This window comes from Mastigoproctus giganteus, unplaced genomic scaffold (assembly GCF_048544385.1).
Source record: "Mastigoproctus giganteus isolate SK-2022 unplaced genomic scaffold, ASM4854438v1 scaffold_15, whole genome shotgun sequence".
NCBI classification, from domain to species: domain Eukaryota; kingdom Metazoa; phylum Arthropoda; class Arachnida; order Uropygi; family Thelyphonidae; genus Mastigoproctus; species Mastigoproctus giganteus.
Genome location: NW_028328292.1, coordinates 6,668,950 through 6,693,697, shown reverse-complemented (window position 1 = coordinate 6,693,697; position 24,748 = coordinate 6,668,950). Strand labels below are relative to the sequence as shown.

The following is a 24,748-nucleotide window of genomic DNA, read 5'->3' as shown; positions in this document are numbered from 1 at the left end:
ACCCGCACTGGACCAGCGTGGCAGAATATGGGTCCATTTCCCTCAGCATATATTGTTCAGGCGGCTTTCATCCTGCAGTAGGTTGATAATGGCTGCAGTTTATTTTTTTTTTATTTAAGAAACAGAAAAAAATAAATTTTTTTGCAAATAAAATTAATAAATTCTTATTGCAATTTAAATAAAATGGCAAGAAAAGAAAGATGCATGTGAAAGAAACTAAATAAAAATCTTGGGAAGATTTTGGGAAAGATATGGAAATCAAGTTATCAGGACTTAACAGAAAAACCTTTTCCCTGAGAAAATGTTTTGCTGTTAAGATCTCAGAATAGGGGAAACTGAGATAAACGAAATGATGAGGGCAAAGTTAGTAGTGAAGAGGAGGATATTTTAGAACAATGTAGTTAAATACTTTAATGATTATTACATGAGGTGCTGAATATATCACTAAAGAACTGGAAAAGATTGAATGGGATACTGTATTTGTCGCTAAAGTGGAAGGCGTCAAAAAAATATATCAATTATGGAAAAGCAGCAGGTGTAGATTAAAAAACCATAAAAAACCTTTTTATGGAAAGCTGAGGGAAAAATAATGAATAATGTAATCACATTATACAGAGGTTATTTTCCAGAAGACTAGTTCCAGAATGGAGTGAGGCATTAATTGCATCAGCATGTGAAAAGAAAAATAAATCTGAATGTGGCAGCAATTACAGAGGAATTTAATTTTTTTCTGTAGCATATTCCAGATAAAATTAATGTACCAACTGTGGAAGCATGAATGGACCATATGGATGGATAAGTTTGCTTGTCCACTAAGATTGGCTGTTTGGTGCTACATCATTTGCCACTGCTACTATTAATATAATACTAAAATATCTATTCGAGCATTTTTGAGAAGAGGGGTGGAAATATAGCAAACTCTCACTTTTAATAGACAGCATCCATCGAACCTGACTTTTCATCTTTAAGGGATCTAGTGATGTAACTGCTTCAGTCTGACAGTATTTACCACCTGTTAAAATATTTTATTATAAAGTAGATGTAACTCATAGCTAATGAAAATAAGCCTTGCTTCACACAGCTAGTAAGCGCAGTAAAATACAATGTTACAACATTTACTCTTTTTTATTTCATAGTACAGCACATTTTCATACCATTCTAACAACTTTGCCAACTATATGTATTTCTTTCAAGTTTAATGGACAATCAGCTTAAGCAGACCTATCCCTTCACATTGTCCATTGAAGCAAGGTTTTACCCTGTTGTTGAATGTAACATTTTAGAAGAACAGATAGGTTCCAGGCAAAACTGAAGATTACAAGATCAAATATTTTCCCTAAGACAAATTATAAAAAATTTATGGAAATATAATAAGATTAAATATTTAGGATGTGCTCTTTCAAATTTTAAAAAACATGCCATCAAGGATAATCTTTTAAGGAAAATAAAAACATTTGTATGAAAATGGAAAATGCAGTTGAGAGTGAAGGAAGCATTCAAATATGCTTCCTTCAGTATTAACTTAAGGAAGTTTAAACTTGAAGTCAGGCAGGGTTGCACCTTATTGTCATTACTCATATTATTATGAGAAATCTTTGGTAAAGGATGCTAAGAAAAACAGTAAGGACTTCTTTACTTATATAAACTCTAGAAGGAAGGGGATGAATCAGATTGGTCCACTTGATATTGATGGGTCGACTGTTAATAATCCTGCTCAGAAAGCTGACAAACTGAATGAGTATTTTGCATCTACATTCACACGAGGAATTCTATAGGGAAGTGGAGGATAGAAGCTTATTAAATTTTAACAGAGAACAAAGTGGAGGAGAAATTGTGGAAATTAAACATAAGAAAGGCACCTGGTGTGGCTGGGATCTATCCAGTTATATTAAAGGAGGTGGCAAAGGAAGTAAGCAAACCCTTAGCCATAATTATGAGGGCATCCTTGGACTCAGAAGAGGTCTCCATGGACTGGAGGTGTGCAAATGTATCCCCAATTCACAAAGAGGGAGGGGATCAGAGGGAGACATGAGTAATTACAGACCTGTTAGTTTAACTTCTATTCTAAGGAAAATAATGGAGTCACTGGTTAAAGAAGCATTTGAGGATCATCTAGACAAGACTGCAGTAATAATTCAGACACATACAGCATGGGTTTGTTAAGGGAAAGTCTTGTCTGACAAATTTGATTGGATACTATGGTGCAGCAAAATTCTAGGGCTTCTTTGCACCATATGGTCAATACTAATAGATCTATTAGACAAGGAAATAAACAACAGAATAAGTAAAGCAGGAAGAGTAGGAAGTTAATTAAACAAATTCATCTAAAGAAAAAGAGAAATTAGCCAAAAAACAAAATTAGTTGTTTATAACAGTTTCTAAGCCTTTGTTTAAACTATGAAACTTCAAACAAGTAAGGAATTGATCAAAAATTAGAATCTTCAGAAATGAGAGTTTTAGAAAAAAATAAGTAGAACTGGCATATGGAAGTAAAATGAATGAGGGTTAAAAGTTAACCCTTATTATCCCCTCTCAATTTTTTTCCAAATGAGGAAATAAAAAATCTTGGAATAACAAATATTCAGTCAAAGTTTAGTGCAGAAAATTAAAGATGCTATGAGCATGTAGAAAGGAGATTAGCTAAACAAATGTTCAAAGCAAAAATGAACGTTGACTGGACTAGTGGCATACCAAGAGGAAGATGAATTGATGGTGTTAATGAAAGCCTGTAAAGAAGCTTATTCTGCCTAACTAAAAATCTAATAGAAAATAGAATACAATACAAATAAATAGTGAATGGAAGCCTGATAATCCTAAAGGGTTAATTTGTACTATTGTAATAATATGTAACAGATTTGAATGGTGATAATTATATGTAAATTAATGATATGGGCTATCCACATATTAGATTAAATTAAACTAAATAGCATTAAATTATTTTTATGATTTGTATAATTGATTATATTTATTATACAGTATATAATTAATTAGGTATTAATATTTTGGCTTGTCTCAGTTTTAATTAACTGTATATAATCAGTTTTAAATTATAAATGATTGTTATTCTCTCAGATAAAAGACTTGATCAAAAGATAATATGTTCAGTTAGAGAAGTAGCACAAGAAAATGCCTTAAGAAATGTTTTCACCCCACCGTCTGCTAAAGTAAGACCAAAAGTAAGTGGAGTAAATTTCTTATTAACTTGCTTGTAACACCAATTTTTGTGATATATTTAGCAGAAAATGTTTATGTGCAGAAATTATTGATCACATAATAATTCTCTCTCTGTAAACAAATTGGCTTTTTTATTTTTGCAGTACTAAATTTTAAATATGTGATGAGGTGGAATCAGTTTTAATGAGTAGTGAATGTTTCTTTGACCATTTATGCCTTTGAACAGCAGACAAGTTAAGTAGCATCAGCAATTTATTTTTTAAATTAAAAAATAAAATAAATATAAGTAACCAATGTCTCCTTTGCTCACTTCTTTTACCAATTTCTTTCAAGATAGTTATCTAATCCCTCCATAATTTAGATAAGCTTCTCTCCACAACAGTAGGTGTACATTTATTCCAACAGTACAGTACAGTCAGTCACCCTCTTTTACTAAAGAAAAAGTTTCAGATATCTATTTTACAATTATCCCCTCTCAATTTAAATTTATGCTTCTTTAGAAATAGTAATAATATAAAATAATGCAAGAAAGCGAGCTTTAGCATCAGCCAAAAAAAAAAAAAAAAACACAGTTCACTCATCCATACCTTAAAAGAATTTATCTAGTTCTTCCTTGAATTTATTCAAGAAGATGATACAAAGGTTGGCAGGTTGGCACACAAACTGAATAAGGTGTATTCAGTTTGTGTGCTGTCTAATCATAAATTTCTGATTATGGAACACTGTAATAGCATTTCTATCATATATCCAGGGCAGCAGTGGATATGATGAAGGAAATTTTCAGAGACAGGATCATTTTGGAAAGATTTTGGCTACCCATATATAAATGCCAGCTGACATTTTTATGGATATTTATTAAAGAACATATATACCACAATCTCAAAAGCATACAGCTAAAAGCAAATATCAACATAACAGTTGGCAGCATCATAGGAAAAATGCTTATATGTGCTCTCTGAGAATATGGCCAATTGAATGGATGCATATATTCAGAATAATGCAGAATACTTCCAGTTGTTTTGTAAACACTCACGTTTCCTTGTTATACAAAATAAGATATTTTAAGATGAGATATATTCCAAATAAGAAATATTCAGAATAAGTATATAATATCGGTGTAAATTCACCATAGTTAACCCATAAATTTGAACTACGTACGTAGTGTAATAGGTATCATTTTAATTGTATCTCATATTGTGGTTGTCTTCACAACGAGATAACTGCTATTGCATTACTTCAAATAAATAATGCTTCTCTAGTAGAAGACTGCTGTTATTTATTTTCAGCAGATACCACCACCCAGACGATCGTTTCGAAGCTAGTGGGCTTCATCATCAGTGGGCGTGCCGGTACCCTGGTAATGCAACATGCCATCACAGTTGCGAAGTTATTTCCACAATATGAGAGATGCCAAAGTTATTTATTTGAAGTAATGCAATAATCTTGTTGTGAAGGCAACCACAATATGAGATACAATTAAAATGATGCCTATTACACTACATACGTAGTTCAAATTTATGGGTTAACTATGGTGTATGTACACCGATATTATATAGTTAATTACTTAAACCCATAAGGAATTATGCCTTGTGCATTTATTTTTCTAATACATTATTAACAACACCCTTTGACATCTCTCATATTGTGGAAATAACTTTGCAACTGTGATGGCATGTTGCATTACCAGGGTACCTGCCCGCCCACTGATGATGAAGCCCACTAGCTTCGAAACGATCGTCTGTGTGGTGGTATCCGCTAAAAATAAATAACAGCAGTCTTCTCTACTAGAGAAGTGTTATTTATTTGAAGTAATGTAATAGCAGCTATGTCGTTGTGAAGGCAACCACAATATGAGATACAATTAAAACGATGCCTATTATACTACATACGTAGTTCAAATTTATAGGTTAACTATGGTGTATTTACACCGATATTATATAGTTAATTACTTAAACCCATAAGGAATTATACCTTGTGCATTTATTTTTCTAATTCAGAATAAGGTGTATTCGGATACGATATATTTAGAATAAGATATATTCTGATAAGATATTTTAAGATAAGATATATTTAAGGTAAGATATAATAAAATATTTTCCCATTTGGGTATAGTTTTAAATGGATCGCCCTGTATATACACAGCCAGTAGTTTAATGTAGCATGGTAAATAGATTGGGATGTTCTTGTAAAAAAATTATGTTAAGAATATAGAAAGTGTTTAAAGTTTCAAACTACAAGATTTTGGTGGGGGGGGAGGGCTTTGAAATCTCTTATTATTGAAATTGTAAACCAGTTGGTATTTCTGCAGTTATTCATTCAAGTACAAAATAAATGGGAAAATGGCCTAGCAAGGGTTAACTTGAATTTATAATACATAAAATTAATTATGATTTATTTATTTTTTGGAATAATACACCACATGAAATACTGTGTTGCAGAGATATAATTGTAATTTAATCTTGCATAAGCATTGTCTTACTGTTTTGAATAAATATGCCTCTCAATGTCTTTGGAATCTGAAACTGAAAATGGCACAAAAAAAAAAAAAAGATAAAATCTAAATATTAGTATTGTTATATATCAGACTACATAGATCCAGTAATTTAATCTGTTTAGCTATATAGAGTAAATAGGAGTGAATATATAGTGTTGATAGGAGGAAGTATCCTCAAGTTTGCCTCCATTCAGTACCATGGAATTAAACCAGAAAATATAGTCTTTACATATAGGCTCCTTTTAGTATATACACTGGTGTTCAAAGAAAGTGCATCATCTAGGAATTTCACATTTCTAACCCTTTTTCGTAATGGTATGTTACGTTAATGACTAGCATCACAAATAGAAATATAAACAAAAGATATTTATTAATAGTTAAGGCAAAGTTAAGTAATATTTGACAGGTGCTCTCAAAATATTCCAAAATGAGCATTTGCAACCTCTATACAGCAGTTTTCGTAAACACAACAATTATGGCTGAAATGCTATCAGAAGCCCTCAATTTGCTTCAGTTTATCATTTTAAATGGAAAACAAAATGAAAAGTTCACCATGTGCAAACTAATATTTAGTTGAACTGCCTCTGGCCCTGATGACAGCGCCGACCGGGCTAGCCGAGTGGGTAAAGTACCTGCCCGGCAACCCAAAGGTCGCGGGTTCGATTCCCGCCTCGGGCTTGGATCAAAGTACTACAAAAACCTTGGGAGGTGCAATATGGCCACAGAAGCCGATGCGCCAACAACTACCAAATCAAAAAAAAAAAAAAAAAAACCTGATGACAGCAGCACACCATCGAGGCGAGGCATTGACAAGATCAATTCCTGAAGATAATCAACTGATAGTTCGTGGTTCCAAACATGAAATATGGCTACCTGAAGTTCATGAATGGTCTTTGGTTTCTTTCTGGCAACTGCAGGTTCCACATGATGCCAACAGTTCTCTATAGGATTCAGGTCCGAGCTGTTTTCTGGCCAGCTAAGAGTTATAATGGACCATTCTTCCAACCATTTTTTCACCTACAGCAAATGTAAACATATTACTGTTGAACCTCTAATGTAGAAATGAAGCTGAAGTAACTACAGAAGTGCTTATTTACACTTTTTTCCCGATGACAAGGAGCAGAGTCGTCCTGAAAGATGCAGTTACTTGGCAGGTTGAAATGGTCACTAAGGGTTGGCAGCAATTTGCCTTCCAACATAGCCAGGTATACATTGGCATTTACAGAACATTATATAAACTGCAGGTGACCTACTCTGCAATACGAAATGCACCCCCATATCATTTGGCTGGTAGGAAATTTCACTGTTGACACCATACAGTCTGGATGGTATTATTCACCACATCTATGGCGAATCGTTTGTCTCCCATCAGAGCTATGTAGGTTCAATTTATTCTCATCTGAGAAAATAACTGACTTCCACTGCTCCGGGGTCCATTTCACATGCTCCTTACACCAAATCAATTGGGGCCTTTTCATTTTTTGTGTGAGGAGGGGCTTCTTCTTAGGATGACAAACTACAAGTCCATTTTTGAAGAGGCATCTTCTGACTGTTACTGCACTTGCTACCACTCCTGTATGTTTTTCCCATTCTCTTTTCAGCTCAGACGAAGAAGCTTTATGGTTTTTAAGGTATATGTGCTTCAAAATGTGGTCCTGTTTTGGTGTAGAGACTCGTTTGCCCCCGGTTCCTTTTTTCCTATCAGCAGAACCAGTATTCTTGAGTTTGGAAAGAAATCTACTCACTGTCTACTGATTACAAGACACACTGTAAGCAATATGATGTGAAGACCATCCTTCCTCACGTAAAGCAACAATACCACTCTTTCTTCGTGGATTCAACCGCACATAACTCGCCATCCTGACATAAGCAAGGAATGACTGCAACTCTTGCAGAGTGTGCTTATATAGCCTAAAGTAACAGCTGATGCAATATTATGTCATCACCTACGTGTGTCAATCTTATCTGATGCGATCTGTAAGAAATGCCATATACTTAAGTTATTCGGACAACAATTACAATTTTAAGGGGTGATGCACTTTCTTTGAACACCAGGGTAGTGACTAAGATCTCATATTGAAGTCGGGGGGGGGGGTGCTATGCACTGCTGCTCCTGCCCACCCAGCTATGGAGGCATGCGCTACTAATATGAGAAAGCATCTCTAATAGACAGCAGACATTAATATGTCACAGTCATTTGACACTTTCCTTTTTTCTAATGACCCACTTATGTGTGAGAAGTGCAAAACTGTTTTAATCATTCATTATGTTTTTATCAAATGTCCCGTGTTTAGAGATGTACAGCTTTTATGTATCATGGATTTTATTAATCTGGCTGAGCCATTTAACCCCAGGGGCTCACATCTGATGAGTATGGGCTTGGCACACCCAGGGTCCTGAGCTGGATATCATCATTCTTCTCTTTCTTGGTGATTCTCTCTCTCTCTCTCTCTGTCTCTCTCTCTCTCTCTCTCTCTCTCTCTCTCGGTAACTCAATTTTTTTTTGGCTGGTGCAGCATAAGCCTCAGGCTTCCTTGCACCATATAGCTAATAATAATAATAATATAAAATGGCTGCTTGTTCAGATTAAAAATAAAAAAATCATTCCCTCTTTCCCCTACCTTCTCCACAATGGAACTAAAAGAGTAAAATTGTTATAAATTATATCTTGGCCTTAGTGGCACCATCAGTATACTAACTAAAAGAAAGATTTTCTTTGTGTACTCTGGTTTTATTGTGCTGTCTTCTTCTTCTGACTTCTATTAGTTTTATATTCTGCCAAAGATGATTAAAGGCATACATGATCGAAACATTTGGATAGTTTCTGTATGTTATCTTTAATTTTTTAAATACTGGTCTTGCTCACTAACAAAATCTCAAATCACCTTGACTTGTGAACAGACTTTTATATGTCATAATTAAACTAGAAGAGTACAGAAAAACCTTACAGGGTTTCTTCCAAAACAATTGTGTTTGGAAGCATGAATTTTTTTCATGATAAATGCTTCAACACTAATTACTCAAATGGTCTTCATGAGTAAAATGAATTTGAAATTGGTGAATACAGTGATAATACTTGCACCATCTTTGGAAGGACATTGAAATGAATACAACTGAATGGTTGATGTGATTGGAGCGTTGGGGCAACTACATCAGGGTCATACAAATAAAACTTGGCTGCCATTGTGTGAAAAGCCCACGTTGTATGTCTATCATAAAATTAAACAGATAAAAAATTCCACTTAGTATTGGATATATGAATTCATAATGATTTTGTGCTTAAATATAATCAAACTTCAGACTTCCCTGTCCCAACCCATAAAGAAAAATGGAAGTTTGATATTGAGTTTAACCTCTTGATATAGGGAGAAATATCTTTACTGAAAAAATATGCAAGTACAGGTTATTTGACCAGAATTTAAAGTGATAAAATGGGATGGGAGTATAGCCTGCTTTCAGAAGTAGTTCATTTCAGTATTAGATATGGTCATTGTAGATACACACCAACTTGCAGTTCCCGGTTAACATGTTACCAGGGAATATCAAAGTAAACTGCTTTAAGGATCGAACATGGATTTAAAAAAAAAAAAAAAAATACAAGCAGTAAAGCAACTAACAACTGTAAAAAAAAAGTTCAAAACTTTTAATTTTACCAGTATAAAGGTGAATAAGACTAGCCATCCAAACAGATGTTATCCATCCAGACCCGAAAATATCAAGATTGCTCACTGCACAGGATAACTTAAGATTATCCTGTGCAGGGAGCTATAAAAAGAACTGAACCGGATGATCTTAAATTATCCAGTTCAATTCTTTTTTCAGTTCAGAAATCCCAAGGTCTGATTTCCAAGCTCCAGAATATCGACATTCAACCTGATGATATAATTATATTTTTTGATGTATTACATACTTATATCCTTTGATTACTGTTAGAAGACACTAAGAATAAACTCAAAAGAAAAAAATCAACGAGCAGATTCATCCAGGATTTCTTAAACCTATAATCATAAAAGAGATATGATGGGTGATCATTTAATTTTCAGACTAGTGCAAAATCTTATCTTAATTGTCATCATCTGAATCTTCTGTGAATTTCTTCTTCTCCAAATACTCCCCTTGAACTTGACACGCTTTTGGTTCCTCCGTAGCCAGGTGGGCAGGAGCAGCAGTGCGTAGCACAATCTTCTTGATTAGACCGGGGTTCGGGCCCATGACCACCAAATACAGAGGATGCCGAAAGGTCAGGGAATGACCACCGCATATCCCTGGAGCAATATGGCCTTAGTTGCTAATGCTCCTAAAAACCAAATAACAACAACGACACACTTTCGCCACTTTTGTACTCACGTATTAAATGCTTCTTGCAAGCCATTTTTTGAAAGACTGTGAAGTGCTTCCATTGTGGCTCTGAGAGTCATTGTCGGACAAGGAATACTTGCCTTTTAGAGTTTTCTTCAGACATGGAAACAGGAAGAAATCACACAGGGCTAAGTTTGGTGAATAAGGAGGATGTGGCAGAACATTAGCACCTGTGGTAGTGATCACCGCCTGCTCAAGATTAGCCCTGTGGGGCCTGGTATTGTCTCGATAGAGAAACCACCTCACACCGTAAAGTTCTTGACATTTCTCATGAATGGCACGGCAAAGTTAGAATCTGAGAACCTCAGAGTATGCTTCCTTATCCTAATTGTTCCACGAGGCACAAAATGTGTAACAAGAATGCCTTTTATGTCAAAAAACACAAGAACTATTTGTTTGTCTGTCGAACAAGAAGCTTGACGTTTCTTAGGTCTTCGTGAAGTAAAATGCTTCTGCTCGCTCGACTGTTGTTTTGTCTCTGGATCATAGTGAAAAATCCAAGTTTCATCACAAGTCACTATTTAATTTTAAGAAGTTTTGACCCTGTGTTTCAAAACAATCAATCATTTCTTTGCATAAGTCTACTCTTTGCTGTTTTTGATCTGGAGTCAAATTGTGCGGAATCCAGCAGGCACAGATTCTCATCATTTTCAGGTTCACAATATTATGAGCACTACCGTACAAAATGGACATTCTGACAGCTAACTCACAAAGTGTAATTCACCTGTCTTCATCCAAGATTTCCTGGGTTTTTGCAATTTGCTCAGGAGTTTTTGAGGAGAAAGGCTGGCCAGGTCTTGGGTCATCTGCAACAGACTCACGGCCTTCACTGAATCCCTTGTGCCATTTAAATATGGCTGTCCTACTAAGACACTCATTACCATACCCTTCATTCTAAATGCCATTGTGGAACTTTCTCCAAGGGCATGGACAATCCTAAAAAATCAGTAGAGAATCTATGCTGGCTGGACCAGCCATGGATTCAGGAAATATTTCCCAGTTACAAAATGTTACCACTGCCACAGATTTTGTCATACAGCCAGAGAGTGCCAGCAAAAAGACCTGATCTGTGGCCACTGTGCATTCACTGGCCATAACTATAAAAACTTTAACAGTAGAACCACACAACCTAAATGTGCTACATATAAGTTGGCCAAAATAGATTTTCACCATAGTCTTAGGGACAATAATTGTCCCAGCTATCAAAAAATGGTAAAACAGCTTAAATTGAGAACAAATTATGGTCCTTAATTTAAATCAGATTTGTGACAGGGCTCTAAAGTTCATCCAATTATATGCTAAGAGAGCACGTATAGTTGTGGACCAAATCAAGCTTAAAGCAGAGGAAAATAATATAGATATCCTGGTAATCCAGGATCCATTTACTCATCCGAGTAGGGTTCGGGGATACCCTAGAACAGCGGTTCCCAACTCCCTGGGGGTTTGCGAAAATGTTCCAGGAGGTTCACTCTAAAAATTCTGTAATGGCATCTGCTTAGATATACATAGGTATACTTTTGTAAACTACAAAATAATTTAATATTGATTTATGCAGTTCGGTTCAAAATTTATATTTAGTTGTGGTTTGGGTCACGCACCCTTACATAGCGAGCATGCACAACAGGTGTTAGTTGAGGGGATTGGGTGGGAGCATGCCAATTTGCATCGCACCATTCAGTCGTGTGTCAAAACTCCAGTAAACATTGCTAGTCGCTGCACCTGTGCCATATCGTGTTGCATTTGAATGTTCTGCAGTAGTAAATTGTTTATTCATAGTATTTTTAAACTTTGGTTTAAAACTGGAAGCATAGAGAACAATGAAGTTGAAATGCAATTTAATGAGAAGCATGAAAATCAAAATCATCCCTCAAATTCGTCCCAAGATGACCTTCAAGAAACTCGTAAAATCCTTTCACCTTGCCAAATTTCCCAGATACTACATAAAGATGATCAAAATATTGGCATGAAAACAAATAGTAAAAAGAGAAAATATAGTGAAGATTATATTAAATTTGGTGTTTTATTCCTTAGCGTTGATGACTATCCATGCTGACAATGTGTCATTTGCAGAGAGAAGTGTTGGCTGGTAGTAGTTTTAAACCTACCCTTTTGTCTCGTCATTTAAAAACAAAACATAAATTATGCAGAAAAGCCCATTGATTTTTTTTAAAGCGAAATTGTAAGAAATCAAAACATCTAATATTGATTTGTATATATATCACTCGAAAATCAAGACAGTGAAAAAGCACTTGAAGCATCGTACTTAGTAAGCTATGAAATAGCAAAAGCTGGAGAAGCACATACTATTGCAGAAAATTTGATTTTCCCATGTGCAAAAGCTATTGTCAGGCGTATGTTTGGTGACAGTTTGGCGAAGAAATTGGATATGACACCTTTTACAATAATACAGTGTCTCGCCGAATACATGATATGTCTGAAGTTATTGAATCCATCTTCATTGGATTTGATACCCATGTTGAAGATGTTATCCAGGGTAAAAAAAAAGTACATTTTATGCTTTGCAATTAGATGAGACCACGAGTGTTTCCAATCTAGCCATTTTAATTGTTAATTGTATTTGCATACTACTTAAATGAAGATAAAGTGGAAGAAAATATGCTGTTTTGTTGTCCTTTAACAGAGTGTACATCACATTTTTAATTTAATTGATTTGTATTTTGAAGAAAAAAAAATTAATTGGTCTTTGTGTTGTGGAATTTGTAGAGATGGAGCAAAAAATTTTTTCAGCCTGGTCTGTGCATGTTGACAGGAGAGACTGCTTCTACAAGGATGTTGTACACTTAAATAGAAAGGGTGCAAGAATATTTGCTCATGCTATCGAGGCAGTGTTAGATGGGTCGGAAAACTGCTAACTTTGGGAAAATACACAGACTAAAAGGTTAACAGTGGCTGCAGGCATAGGTAAACGTGATTTTTGCACTGCTTCTATTAGAATGAGCAGCAGCCTGGAAAGCAAGGCAATGGAGATTTCCAGGATTGCTGGGAGTCATAGTGGAACAAATAAATACATGGGCTGTGTTAGGGTAACTAAGAGTAGAAACAGGTGCATGTATATTTGCATGTACACCAATGCTAGGAGTATAGTTAATAAATTTGATGAGCTTGAAGTGCTAGTCAAGACATCAAAGGCAGATGTTGTTGGGATATCAGAGACGTGGTGTCACACAGACATAAGAAGTGCAGAATTGGAATTTGGGGAGTACAATGTATTCAGAAAGGATAGACAGGACAGGAAGGGAGGAGGGGTTATGCTGTTAGTTAAGAAGCACACAAAATCAAGGAAGTGCATCCAATTGATGTTGGTGGACAATGCAATGTTGAGTCTGTTTGGTGTGACATAAGCACTGAGAAAGGAAAAATGAGTGTAGGTGTGTGTTATAGGCCTAATGAATCTGATGAGTATAAGGAGCAGTTGTGCAGAGAAATAGATCCGCAATAAGGCCTCTATGGTTGGGATTATTCATACCACAAATTTAAACAGATACACCAACCGTTTAAAACTGATTTAATGATAAAATAAAATGATAGAAAAGACTAAAATAATATTTACAAAAATTGATTATTTACAAAAAAACTAGTTTAAGACAAAAATAAATTAAAATAAAATAAGTAAATACATTAAAATGCATTAAAATATAAATTTAAAAGCGATAAAAACACTATTGAAGCTTTTGGAGGTGTCTGCCTCCTTCCTCAGCAATAATGAAACTTAAGCTACACATCTTTAAATACCAGGTTCAAGGCACACGTGAATGACCAGGTGCATACTCGGTATTCCTTTCATGTGTACCAGAACTGGAAGTGGCCTGGGGGCGTGGAAAACTAAAACGTTTATCTCTGGCAAAAACCACTGCTTCAAAAAGGGGGTGAAGTCGTACTCCCCTATCTCTATTCATGCTATCGTTGCTAGAGGATCCGATCCACAGACTTTCCAGCCCACTTGCAGTCCCAGAATCTATGTGCCCGGTCAAGGATGACAGCATTGTCGGGGGAGACCTGGTGTTGTTTTTCCCAATAGTGCTCGGCAATGCCAGATTTATTGAGCTCTGCGGTCTATATCGCTCTTGAATGTTCCCCCAGACGGTCCTTAAGACATCGTCCTATCTCCCCCACATAACATTCCCCACAATCCGGGCATGTGATCTCATATACGAGCCCACTACTAGAATCCCTAGTAATGGGGGTCTTTGACCTGGGACACTACTGTGTGTAACCTCTTGCCCGGGAGCTGCACACAGCATGTCTGAAAGTCGCGAAGCATCCTTGCAATGCGATCTGACAGGCCCGGATAGTAGGGAACATACACTGTGGTAAGCGGTACAGGCGGAACTACCCGATTGGGCTCTTCCTCTCTATTGTATTTATCAATGACCCTCTGGGGATAACCACACCTCATAAGCTCCGTCGTAATTTGCCTAATTTTTTTCTCCCCCTCCTCAGAGGTGCTGCAATGTGTCCTCACCCTACCCAAAAGTGCTCTGGTCACACTATTTTTATATTGGGCAGTCTGTGCCGACCTATAATGTGTATACTGGCCCCTACACATTGGTTTCCTATAAACCTTGGTTCTAAGTCTGAGGCCTTCCCTGTACACCATTATATCCAGAAATGGGAGGGTGCCATCTGTTTCTACCTCCGAGGTAAATTTTATAAAGGGGGAAAAACTATTGAGAAACGAGACCACATCTTCCTCTCTCCCCTTCTTTACAATAGTGAACTTGTCATCAACATATCGTTTCCACTTATGCATAGGGAACTCCAATCTCGCAAAAACCCTATTCTCTAATTCCTCCATAGCCAGATTTGAAACAATGGCGCTGATTGGAGAACCCATGGCTGTGCCGTGAACCTGTTTATACATCACTCCTTTGAAAAACCAAGGTTCTACTAGAAAGACATAATTCAACAGCACAACACATATCATCTGTGTTTAGGTGGGATCTAGCACTTAAGGTATCATCCTTCTGTAAAGCCAATTTCACACATTCTACCCCATGTGCTATGGGGATACATGAATAATGATACCACGTCCAATGACATCATCATCTCGTCCTCCCCTATATCTTGACTCCTTACAAAGTTCACAAATTCCACACTGTTTCCAATGACCAATGTGGACCGACCCACAACAGGAGAAATCAGCTGCACCTGATATTTAGATAGAGCATACGTAGGGCTACCAATGAAGGAACTATGGGCCGTAATGGAACATTCTCCTTGTGCGTCTTGGGTAACCCATAAAATCTGGGCAGCCAACACCTTTCTGCATGCATGGACCAATACTGGTCCTTTGAAATATTTTCCATTTTTAGCCAGGAAAGTAGCATCTTATTTACATGCCGTTCTAAGCTAGCCAAGGAGTTTCTATGGATAATCTTGTAAGTACCAATATCACCTAATAAGTCTAACACTTTCTTGTGGTAATCTTCCTTGCTTAATACCACCGTTGATCTGCCTTTGTCTGCTGGTAGGATTATAATGTCTTCGTCCCGTTTAAGTTCTTCTAGCGCTTTCTTCTGTTTTGGGGTAAGATTTGGAGCAACCATTTTTGCCTGGCCCAGTATGGAAACAGCTTTAACACGAATTTGATTGGCAATATGTTCAGGTAATTTGCTAATTGCCCTCTCAATGCCCATGGATTTTTCGGTAATTGGAGGTTTGGGGGACAGCAAAGCAAACTTAGGTCCAAGAGCCAAAAGTCCCTCTTGTTCTTGGGTTAAAGTTTGCCACTTAAGTTCTGAATGAAGTTGGAATGATTACTACCCCTAAATATAGTGGACTGCTCCTCTAATAACGTGTTGAACTTCCTAATATGTATCTGTTTATATGAATAGGCAATCCTATTCACCCTCTCCAGAACTAACCTCTTAACACCCATCAGGTGCAGTGGTGGGACAATCTACTACTAATATCACCTAATGCTACTTCAATCAATCTCCTACTATGTCCTCAAAAAATCTATGATGTTTTCTGAATCCATGTATTCAAAACCTTCTTTTGATACCATGTGATAATCCTGGACAGACAGGCATCCTTAAATGGTGCCTTGATCGGATGGTGTCTGCCTCCTAAATCCACGTGGAATAAGATTATGATCCCTGCAACGGTAGGCAAACCTTAAGTGCTGTTGCTGTTTAGACTCACCTATGCTGTATCTTTGGAACCGTCGGATGTGCTGCAAAACTGTATGGCCATAAACATTAACTATATCCGCAATAAGGCCTCTAAGGTTGAGATTACATACCACAAATTTAAACAGATACACCAACCGTTTAAAACTGATTTAATGATAAAATAAAATGATACAAACGACTAAAATAATATTTACAAAAAACGAGTTTTAGACAAAAATAAAATAAAATAAGTAAATACGTTAAAATGCATTAAAATATAAATTTAAAAGCGATAAAAACACTATTGACGCTTTCGGAGGTGTCTGCCTCCTTCCTCAGCAATAATGAAACTTAAGCGACACATCCTTAAATACCAGGTTCAGGGCACACATGGATGACCAAGTGCATACTCGGTATTCCTTTCATGTGTACCAGAACCAGAAGTGGCCTGGGGGCATGGAAAACTAAAACGTTTATCTCTGGCAAAAACCACCGCCTCAATAAGGGGGTGAAGTCGTACTCCCTATCTCTATTTTATTTTGTTTTTGTCTTAAACTAGTTTTTTGTAAATAATCAATTTTTGTAAATATTATTTTACAGTCTTTTGTATCATTTATTTTTATCATTAAACCAGTTTTAAACGGTTGGTGTATTTGCTTAAATTTGTGGCAGAGAAATAGAGTGGGCCAGTAAATCAGAATGTCTTATAATGGGGGATTTTAACTTTCCAAATATTGACTGGAACTTCTGGATTGGTCACTCATACACTAGCAAGACTTTTGTGGATTTGTTGGATGACTGTTTTCTACGGCAACATGTTCGAGAGGCAACCAGAGGGAGTAATACTCTTGATCTGATTATTCATGCATTAAGAATTTGCAGATAAAGGAACTACTGGATGACAGTGATCACAATGTACTAATGTGGGAATTACTTAGGGATGTAACTACCATCAAGGTTAAAGGGAAGGGCTTTTGCTTTCGTAAAGGTGACTACAGGGGTCTCAGACAGTTTTTAAATTCTGTACGGTGCGATCATTTGATGATGTTACCAACGTTGAATTCTAAATGTGAAGCCTTTAGGGACTTAATTTTGGAGGCTACTAGGCTTTGCATTCCAACTAAGAAATACTGTTCAAGGTTTAGGCCTAAATGGATGTCAGATGAACTATTGAGGCTTGTGGAGAAGAAAAATGTATGGGATGCATATAAAGCAGCATCAGCCAAAAAAAAATCACACCATTCCCTCCAAATGCCCGTCCAGTTCCTCCTTAAATTTATTTAACCTATCAACTTCCACAACGACACATGGAATTTTGTTCCAGCAATTAACCACCCGCTGGCTAAAGGCAAATTTCCGCACATCTATTCCACATCTGTCTTTTCTTAATTTGAATTTATGCCCCCTTAGGTTCGTAATCTGAACAAGTGGAAGGATCCCATCAGAATTCAGCGTGCTCAACCCATTCAAGGCCTTATACACCTCAATCAGATCACCGTGCAGGTGCCTAATCTCCAGCTACTGCAATTTGCAGAACTTAAGCCTCTCTTGGTAAGAGGATCCCTTCATTCCCCTCACCAATCTTGTTGCCCTTCTCTGTACACACTCAAGCAAATCTACATCCTTCCTAAAATGAGGCCTCTAATCCTGTACACAGTGCTCAAGGCGTGGCCTGACCATTGCCTTATACAGGGGGACAATCACCTCCTTTTCCCTGCTAGCAAAATTCCTATATATCATTGACAAAACCCCATGACCTGTCCTTGGCAGCCTGTCTGCATTGCTCAGAAAACTTCATATCTGACTGCACAATTACTCCCAGGTCTTTTTCAGAGCCGACCGGGCTAGCCAGGTGGGTAAGGTGCCTGCCTGGCAACCCAAAGGCCGCGGGTTCGAATCCCGCCTCGGGCTTGGATCAAAGTACTGCAAAAACCTTGGGAGGTGCACTATGGCCACAGAAGCCGATGCGCCAACAACTACAAAAAAAAAAAAAAGTCTTTTTCATTTTCTACCACCTTAAGTGTAGTACCACGCAGTTGGTATGTTTCTCTGGGGTTACTTCTACCCATATGCAGTACTTGACAGACAAGGTTAAACTTCAGTTTCCATTTCTTAGCCCATCTGCCCAAATTATCTAGATCCTGTTGCAGTAGCACACTGCCATTACTGTTATTAACAACCCTGCCAACCTTTGTATCATCTGCAAACTTCGACACTAAGCCTGATATACCTTCATCAATATCATTGATATATATACAAAACAACAGAGGACTCAACACCGAACCCTGTGGAACTCTACTAATAACATTAGTCCATGAAGAGCAGTACCCATTATTTACCACCCTCTGTCTTCTCCCACTCAACCATCTTTTTATCCATTGTAACAACTTACCCTTAATACCATTCTGCTCCAATTTGTATAATAGTCTTCCATGCACAACAGTGTCAAAAGCTTTCCTGAAATCCAAATATATGATATCAAAATTATTTTTTGCATCCAGTTCCTTTGTAACCACATCATAATATCCTATCATATTTATCAGACAAGACTTTCCCTTAACAAACCCATGCTGTGTCTGAATTATTGCTGCAGTCTTGTCTAGATCCTGCAATACATCTTTAACCAGTGACTGCATTATTTTACCCTCAACAGAAGTTAAATTAACTGGTCTGTAATTACTTGTCACCCTTCAATCCCCCTTTGTGAATTGGGGATACATTTGCACATCTCCAGTCCGTGGGGACCTCCCCTGAGTCCAAGAAAGCTCTCATGATTATGACTAAGGGTTTGCTTACTTCCTTTGCTGCCTCCTTTAATATAACTGGATAGATCCCATCCACCCCAGTTGCCTTTCTTATGTTTATCTTCAATAATTTCTCCTCCACTTTCCTCTCAGTTATTACAAAATCATCTGGCTCACTGCCAGAGTTTAGTTCACCTCTGGCATTCCCCTCCCTGAATAACTCCTCATGTGTGAATGTAGATGCAAAATACTCATTTAGTTTGTTAGCCATCTGAACAGGATCATCAACAATTGAACCATTGATATCCAGTGGACCAATCTGATTCATTCTCTTCCTTCTAGAGTTTACATACGCAAAGGCCGACGGGCTAGCCAGGTGGGTAAAGTGCCTGCCTGCCTGGCAACCCAAAGGTCGTGGGTTCGAATCCCGCCTCGGGCTTGGATCAGAGTAAAATGCAAAAACTTTGGGAGGTGCATTATGGCCACAGAAGCCGATGCGCCAACAACTAACAAAAAAATAATAATAAAAACCATACGTAAAGAACTCTTTGCTGTTTTTCTTTGCATCCTTTGCCAAAGATTTCTCATAGTCTGCCTTTGCCTGCCTAATCTCCTTTGTGACTTTGTTTACAGGTCAGCTTATGTTTATCATAGGCTTCCATGTCACCCATTAACTTATGTATCCCATGCATTTTTCTTCTCTGCCATGTCTCATTTGTTCATCTGACATCCATTTAGGCCTAAACCTTGAACAATATTTCTTTGTTGGTATGTAAAGCCTAGTAGCTTCCAAGATTAATTCTTTGAATGCTTCCCATTTTGAATTTGCCGTTGGTAACATCATCATCAGTTGGTCCCACCGTACAGAATTTAAATACTGTCTCAGACCTCCGTAGTTGCCTTTACAAAAGCAAAAACCCTTCCCTTTACCCTTGATGGTAGTTACCTCTTTGAGTAAATCCCACTTCAGCACACTATGATCACTGCCACCTTGTGGTTCCTTTATCTGCAGATTCTTAATACATGAAGAATCACTACTGATAATCAGATCAAGAGTATTACTCCCTCTAGTTGCCGGCGCATTATAGCCTTAGTAGCTAAATGCACCAATAAAATCAAAACCAACCAACCAACCCTCTAGTTGCCTCTCTCGAACATGCTAATGTAGAAAACAATTATCCAATAAATCCCCAAAAGCCTTGCTAGTGTGTGAGTGACCAACCCACAAATTCCAGTCAATATCTGGGAAATTAAAATCCTCCATTATAAGACTCTCTGATTTACTGGCCCACTCTATTTCCCTGTACAGTTTTTTTATTATACTCATCAGAGTCATTAGGCCTATAACACACTCCTACTCTCAATTTTGATTTACCAGTGCTTATGTCACACCAAACTGACTCGACACTGCACTGTCCAGCAATGTCGACTGGCTTCACTTCCTTGGATTTTATGTGTTTCTTAACTAATATCATAACCCCTCCTCCATTCCTATCCTGTCTATCATTCATGTACACATTGTACTCCTCAAATTCCAGTTCTGCTTTCCTTATATCTTTGTGACACCACATCTCTGATATCCCAACAATATCCGCCTCTGATGTTTTGACCAACACTTCAAATTCATCAAATTTATTTACCAAACTCCTAACATTGGTGTACACTTAAGTATACATGCACATGTCCCTATTCTTAGCTACCTTAACACAACTCATGTGTTTCCTTGTACCTCAATAACTCCCCGGCAGTCTCTGAAATCCCCTGCATCTTGTTTTCCAGACTGCTGCTCATTCCAATAGCAACTGTGCAAGAATCACTTTCACCTCTGCTATTGGCTACTGTTAATCTATTAGTCCATGTATCCCCCCAAGCTAGCAGTTTACCGACCCACCTAACACTGCCTCGATAGCATCAGCAAATATTCTTGCATCCTTTCTATTTAAGTGTATCCCATCCCTGTAGAAGCAGTCTCTCCTGTTAGGGACTACCCTTAGGAGTGCCCTTAACTGGAATGAATCATAAATAATGGCAGTTGAAAGCTTTGGTAAGTGTTTCCAGTGAGAAAGGTAGGGAAGGAAGGATACTTAGTTCGAGGAGCTGACAAATAAATTTGTATAAATGTAATGTATATGATATCAAAATTATTCTTTGCATCCAGTTTCTTTGTGACCATATCATAGTATCCGATCAGATTGGTCAGACAAGACTTCCGCTTAACAGGCTCATGATGTGTGTGAACTGTAACTGAAGTTTTGTCTAGATGATCCTGCAGTGCTTCTCTGACCAGTACCTCCATTAATTTTCCTGGAACAGAGGTTAAACTGACAGGTCTGTAATTACTTGTCACTCATTGATCCTCCTTTGTGAATTAGGGTCACATTTGCACATCTCCAGTCCATGGGTACCTCCTCTGCGTCTGAGGAAGCTCTCAAGAAAATTTAAGAAACGATTAGGTAGATTATTAGTGGGCATGAACAGATGATGTGAGTAGGTTTTGTTGGTAATTTTGGCTTTCTTGGTGCCTCTTTGGGACATTGTGTATGGTGCTAGTTTCATGAGATAGTTGACATAATGATTTACTTGTGGTGTTAGCATCCTTTTCTTCATATCATTAGTAGTTTACTGTGACATCTTATGACCTCTGCCATGTGTACCCAGTAGACATCCTGTGGTTTCCAGTTTTTTGACCATGGTGTAAGTGATGATTTTCTCACCCCAAACCCACTCCTAAGTTCTAGGCATTCTGGACAACGAATAACCATTGTTCAGTCATGTATATGTTACTTTATAAATCACAGACTTTTTTCTGATTGTGTGCAGGGGCGCCTCCGTAGCCAGGTGGGAAGGAGCAGCAGTGCGTAGCACACGCTTCTTGATTAGACCGGGGTTCGAGCCCATCGCCACCAAATACGGAGGATGCGGAAAGGTCAAGATAATGACCACCGCATATTCCCGGAGCAATATGGCCTTAGTTGCTAATGCTCCTAAAAACCAAATAACAAACAACAATTGTGTGCACATGCTTACCACACAAGCTTGGGTCAATCTATTCAGATGAGATAGGTTAGATTTTTTTAACATGATCTCAGGTACATTATTGCCAGTGCTCTTTTCTTAATGTGCAAATTCATTTTCACATGATTTTATGCATTAATAAAAGAGTTATTAGGAAAATTGTGGGTTCTGCAGTGGGGGAACTACCCTGTACAAATACTGTTGAGGTAAACCACCTTTGTGCAAAAGGTTATTCTCATAAAACTTTTATAATCAGAAGATGATCCATTATGACCTTTGCACCCTCAGTAGCAAGTTTAAAATTTTGTACTTCGGTTTCACAATCCAGAATATGTGACTTCAAGCATTCTCTTCTATCTTTTCCTCTTCCATACACTCTACCATCTCAATATTAATAGTGGCTTGCTTAGTACAGTTTATCACATTTGGGAATCTGTAAGAGTCTGCTTGTATTCTGTGCACTGTAGTGCCAGTGTTTTTTTTTTTTGTTTGTTTGTTTAATAGCATCTATCAAAAACCCTAGAGGAAGTTTATGGACATCATGTTTTCTGGTCTCTGCAGTTTAGTTGGCTAAATTAATATGTATATAGAGGTCTTAAGATTTTCTTTATTTAAAAATTTTTTCAAGGGATTTTTGCTTTTCACTTAGCAAAGAGTTAGATTGTTTTATAGACCTTTCAGTTTTTTAAGTCAACAAGGCAGTGCAGTTTATATACAAATGTTGATGCAGTTTACATAATACCTAAGATACATTATGGTTCCTGCTTTTAAATATAACTTTCCAATCATTTGTAAATTTTTTTTCAAAAACAATTATGTTTTAATAAAAGAAAATTATAGGTTTTTGAAATATGGAAATTTTATGTTTCTTTCTGTCATGCGTATGTGTGTGTACATTGTGAATACTGGTTTGTAGTACAAAACCTGCTGTTATCATTTAGCCAGAAAAGGATCGCATGAGGTCATTGAGTGCTACCCCTGCATTTGATGTCACTTTCAGTTTAATAGTACCTGAACCCCAGCTGGTGGATGTACAGTGGAATATAGCTGCAGCAGTAGAAGGTATATAATGCATTTTCTGTTTTATTATAGATAATAACTAGAGAATTAGGACATATACATAATCAGATGAATATGTTTGTTAATGAAATACTACAATGGAACTTGCTTAAGAAGATTTTGTTTCAGATGTTATCATACCAAAGAAGTTCAAATTGCTTGGTCCTGAAAATTGTCCCATGAGCATACATGATTTAAGTGATAGCTTTTAACATTACATAACTGATACATTTTAACACTATATAACTGTTATTTTTACCCACAACATAATAAATTATGGTCAGCTAATAAAATAGGATTTTATTAGCTAACCATACCAACATGTGTGCCAAAACTGGCTATAGAATTTTCTTATATGGAATGAATGTTTCATTAGACATAGATCCCCCCCCTGCCACATATGAGGGATTTGTGGCATTTCTTGAAAAGTTTTTACTTATGCGTAGTAGTGCAGTCCCAAAACAAATATTGTGAAGTGAAGAATGCTTCAGATGAGAAATTGGTGCTATTGCAGAAAAACATTTTTGTTTTTAATACAAACCTTCGTTTGTAAACTTAAAATAGGAATAGTATATATGTCTAGGTATTATACATTTTTCTGCCATACCCAATACAAAAAAAGAATGAATAATAATAATATTAAAATAATGTTTCATATGATCATATTAAGCATGTTAAAATAACCAGATGACGTTTTACATTTTCATAGAACTTCAGCAATTAAGAGTAATAGCCTCAAGCACGTTGAGAGCTATAAAATATTAATTTACATCTTTTGGCAAATGCCTCATTTGTGTATGTAGCTAAAAGAAAATTAACTTTGCTAAAAATACATCAATCTCATATTATAAAATAAGTTACTATAAGCTGATTCAGACTTCCACGTCGGAACATACACTGATGAGCCAAAACATTACGACTAGCAAATTGTTATGCAAATCGAAGCAACTACAGGTGAATTATGGCGCGTGTGCATCAGGACATGGTATAAAAAACACCTGATTCTGAGTTCCAGTAATCAGCGTTACTCTTGTTCTTCAGATGGGAAAGGCAGAAGACTTAAGTGAGTTTGACAAAGGCCAAATTGTAATGGCCAGACGACTGGGTCACAGCATATCCGAAATGGCATGGCTGGTGGGGTGCTCATGGTCAGCCGTGGTTAGTACCTACCAAAAGTGGTCCGAGGAGGGGGAACCCACTAACTGCTGGTGAGGTGTTGGACCACGGCTCATTGATGCTCAGGGTGAGCGAAAGCTCTCCCGGATGGTATGTGGCAACAGAAGGGCAACTGTGGTGCAACTAGCCAGTAATTGGAATGCTGGCAACGGGAGTAATGTGTCACAAAATGCAGTACATCAAACCCTGCTGAAAGTGGGGCTGCGTAGCCGCAGGCTGCTCTAAGTGCCCATGCTAACCACAGTTCACTGGCGACAGCACCTACAATGGACATGCGAGCATCAAAACTGGACCTTGAGTGATTGGAAGAAGGTTGTCTGGTCCAATGAATCGCGTTTCTTGTTGCACCATGTGGACAGCCAGGTATGTATGCGTTGTTTACCTGGATGCACCGTGGGACGAAAACAAGCCGGTGGTGTCATACTTTGGGTGATGTTTTGCTGGGATACCCTAGTTCCAGTCATCCATGAGCCAGTCACTCTATCGTCTACCACCTACCTAAACATCAATGCTGACCAGGTACACCCTTTCGTGGCAATGGTCTTCCCCTCTGGCAATGTCGTCTTTCAGCAGGGATAATGCACCTTGCCACA

General features: G+C 37.4%; 1 protein-coding gene across 1 annotated transcript in view; it reads left to right on the top strand.

The window, feature by feature from the left end:
• Positions 1 to 24,748, top strand: part of PIG-S (phosphatidylinositol glycan anchor biosynthesis class S) — a 270,275-nt gene that overhangs the window by 104,007 nt on the left and 141,520 nt on the right. Inside the window, exons 5-6 of the mRNA XM_090389333.1 lie at positions 3,073 to 3,176; positions 22,862 to 22,982. Of these exons, the coding sequence (XP_090245459.1) occupies positions 3,073 to 3,176; positions 22,862 to 22,982 (225 nt within the window). The remainder of the gene's footprint in view (positions 1 to 3,072; positions 3,177 to 22,861; positions 22,983 to 24,748) is intronic.